Source organism: Berghia stephanieae, chromosome 8 (assembly GCF_034508935.2).
Source record: "Berghia stephanieae isolate SIO BIC M18660-M18661 chromosome 8, UCSD_Bste_1.3, whole genome shotgun sequence".
Classification (NCBI taxonomy): domain Eukaryota; kingdom Metazoa; phylum Mollusca; class Gastropoda; order Nudibranchia; family Aeolidiidae; genus Berghia; species Berghia stephanieae.
In genome coordinates, this window is record NC_088367.1 from 39,454,262 (window position 1) to 39,456,761 (window position 2,500).

Here is a 2,500-nt window from a genome sequence, read left to right on the forward strand (position 1 = left end):
CTCAGTTGCATGAATTTTGGTGACACTCCTTTATTTATGACGTTAGTCTAGACACACTGGCGCTAAATGTCAAAAGTAGCACAAGACACATGGTGGCCATGGATGAGAAGATGATCGAAAGGGAAGGGGATGGAGCAAATGGGTGTAAATATTTATGTACCTTTTAGCTGTAGCATGATAGTACATTTGGCAATTTTATAAGTTTTATAAGCCTGTCTTTTTTTTTTCTTCCTTTATGATTTTTTTTGTTTTATTTTTATATGATTGTTCTGAATTTGTTAATAGTATTCAATACAACTTGTGTCTAATTATAAAACAATTTTAAAAAGATAAATTCATCAATTCTCCTCTCTCTCTCTCTCTCTCTCTCTCTCTCTCTCTCTCTCTCTCTCTCTCTCTCTCTCTCTCAAATCCAAATTTCTCTCTCAGCCACCCTTCAATCTTCATATTATGTTTATAGATATCATTTGGTAATAGAGAGATAATAAGTTAAGCTGATCGATTTAAGAAATGATTGTTTAAAGGCTAATTTAAATTTGATTTGTTGATAGAATATGTTTTGCAATTAATTAAAGATTCTTATTTATAAGCTGCATCATCACAAGGTTGCAATAATACAGACACTAACCGGGTTTGTTATGTAAACACAAATACCCCCTGGTCTTTTGGCCAAAAGTTTATCATAATTATTTGATATAGTGGGCGACATTATAGGCCTCTAAAATGTTTAATTGGAAATGACAATTCATTAAATTATATTTGCAAAAGGCCAGGATGTGTCTACTGATCAGAAGTGCTTTAGGGCTAATAATATATTAAAAATCTATGAATAGCTATGTTATATTTGCATTAGATTTGGGTTTGGCTGACGGGCGGGTAGATTTTCCTCCTTTTTGACAAATTTTCATTATCATCACTGGGGGACCTGTGCTTGTGTCAGGATGAAACAGATAATCTCAAAATAATTACACTGCGTGTTCTTCCTTTTTCTTGGGTACTTTAATTGTAATTCTAGAACTTTTTACTAGATCCCATTTTCTTCCTTTTTACTGGCGCTGCTATGACCTTACATTTGTTGCAAGCGCCGTGAAACCCTTAAAAACAAACAAATACCTTTCTCTTTCATGAACGAATTATGGGTTTTTAGGAAAATTAATCGCAACTTTTTGCAAAATATTTGCAAATTGTTTGCAAATTTTGCTGTTTTTAGCTTGCAAAATTTGGGATTTTTTTTTTTGCAAAATACCGCCATGTCAGTTATATGCAGAATATTTCCGACAAAAAAAAAAAGACATTTTTAATTTTAAGAATTGAAGATCGTTATCAACCTTTTATCTCCTTTTTTCTTGACAGATTACACTAAAAATAAGGAAATTATCAACCCAGCAAAATAACAAGAGAAAGAAAAAATAAAAAGAGAGAGAGAGAGGTTTTTGTCAAGAACGATTTCCAATGGATACAGCTGTTAACCCAATAGCCCTTGTGGCTTTTCTACTCACATGTTCTGGATGTGTCCAGACCCTAGTCTCCATTTTCCTCAACAACTGGTGGACGATAAGCTACTCTGATACAAGCCTGATTTACTATGGCGTCTGGACCAAGGTGGAATGTTACTCAGAGAAGAACTGTCAGGCTGACTCAGCCTTAGCCACGGAACTGGAAGCAGGACAGGGTGAGAATAATGAATGAATAAGGCGCAAATTAGACGAAAATCGACGTGTACTTACTTGCAGGTCTGATAACCCAAATGGCTATGAGCGCATTGTTGAAACGGAAATATTCTCAAACAAACGCAAAGTATGTCCATAACAACAAAATTAAATCAAACCCACAATTGCGTTTCGTTATCAGTATCAGATTTGAAATATTTGCATCAGGAACATAATAAATTCTTCTTCTTCTTCTTCTTCTTCTTCTTCTTCTTCTTCTTCTTCTTCTTCTTCTTCTCCTCCACCTCCTCCTCCTCCTCCTCCTCCTCCTCCTCCTCCTCCTCCTCCTCCTCCTCCTCCTCCTCCTCCTTCTTCTTCTTCTTCTTTATCCTTTTGATGGAGGATCACTCTACATTTGGCATCCACATGATTACAAGAAAAAACCCCAGTACAAAACAGATAACATTTTAACTGACGTAAGTAATCTGTCACACAAAATTCTCTTAAACATTTGGAGGCATCCTAATTCTGCAGCGTCATATATATAATATATATATATATATATATATATATATATATATATATAAATATATATATAATATATATATCAGTAAAAATCAACTCTCATTTCGTCCAATACGGCGTTTGGACAACCGAGGCGTCTCTTCAGTTGGGTGATTAACAAAGTAGATCACCCAACTGAAGAGACGCTTCGAGTGTCTAAACGGCCGTATTGGACTAAAAGTGAGTTGGTTTTTACTCATTTTATAATGCTCTAAATTGCTAATTTATTGAGCACTGTCGGTGCTGCATAACATTCATCGCAGCAGCAGTTTATATAAATTACATCG

The 2,500-nt window shown here is 34.9% G+C and overlaps 1 protein-coding gene across 2 annotated transcripts in view; it reads left to right on the forward strand.

Annotated features, from left to right (window-relative positions):
• LOC144978654 (uncharacterized) overlaps positions 1 to 2,500 on the forward strand; it is a 10,713-nt gene that overhangs the window by 2,041 nt on the left and 6,172 nt on the right. For both annotated transcript variants that reach the window (XM_078924971.1, XM_078924970.1), the window contains exon 2: positions 1,354 to 1,672. In XM_078924971.1, coding sequence (XP_078781097.1) covers positions 1,453 to 1,672 — 220 coding nt within the window. In that variant the 5' untranslated portion in view covers positions 1,354 to 1,452. The remainder of the gene's footprint in view (positions 1 to 1,353; positions 1,673 to 2,500) is intronic.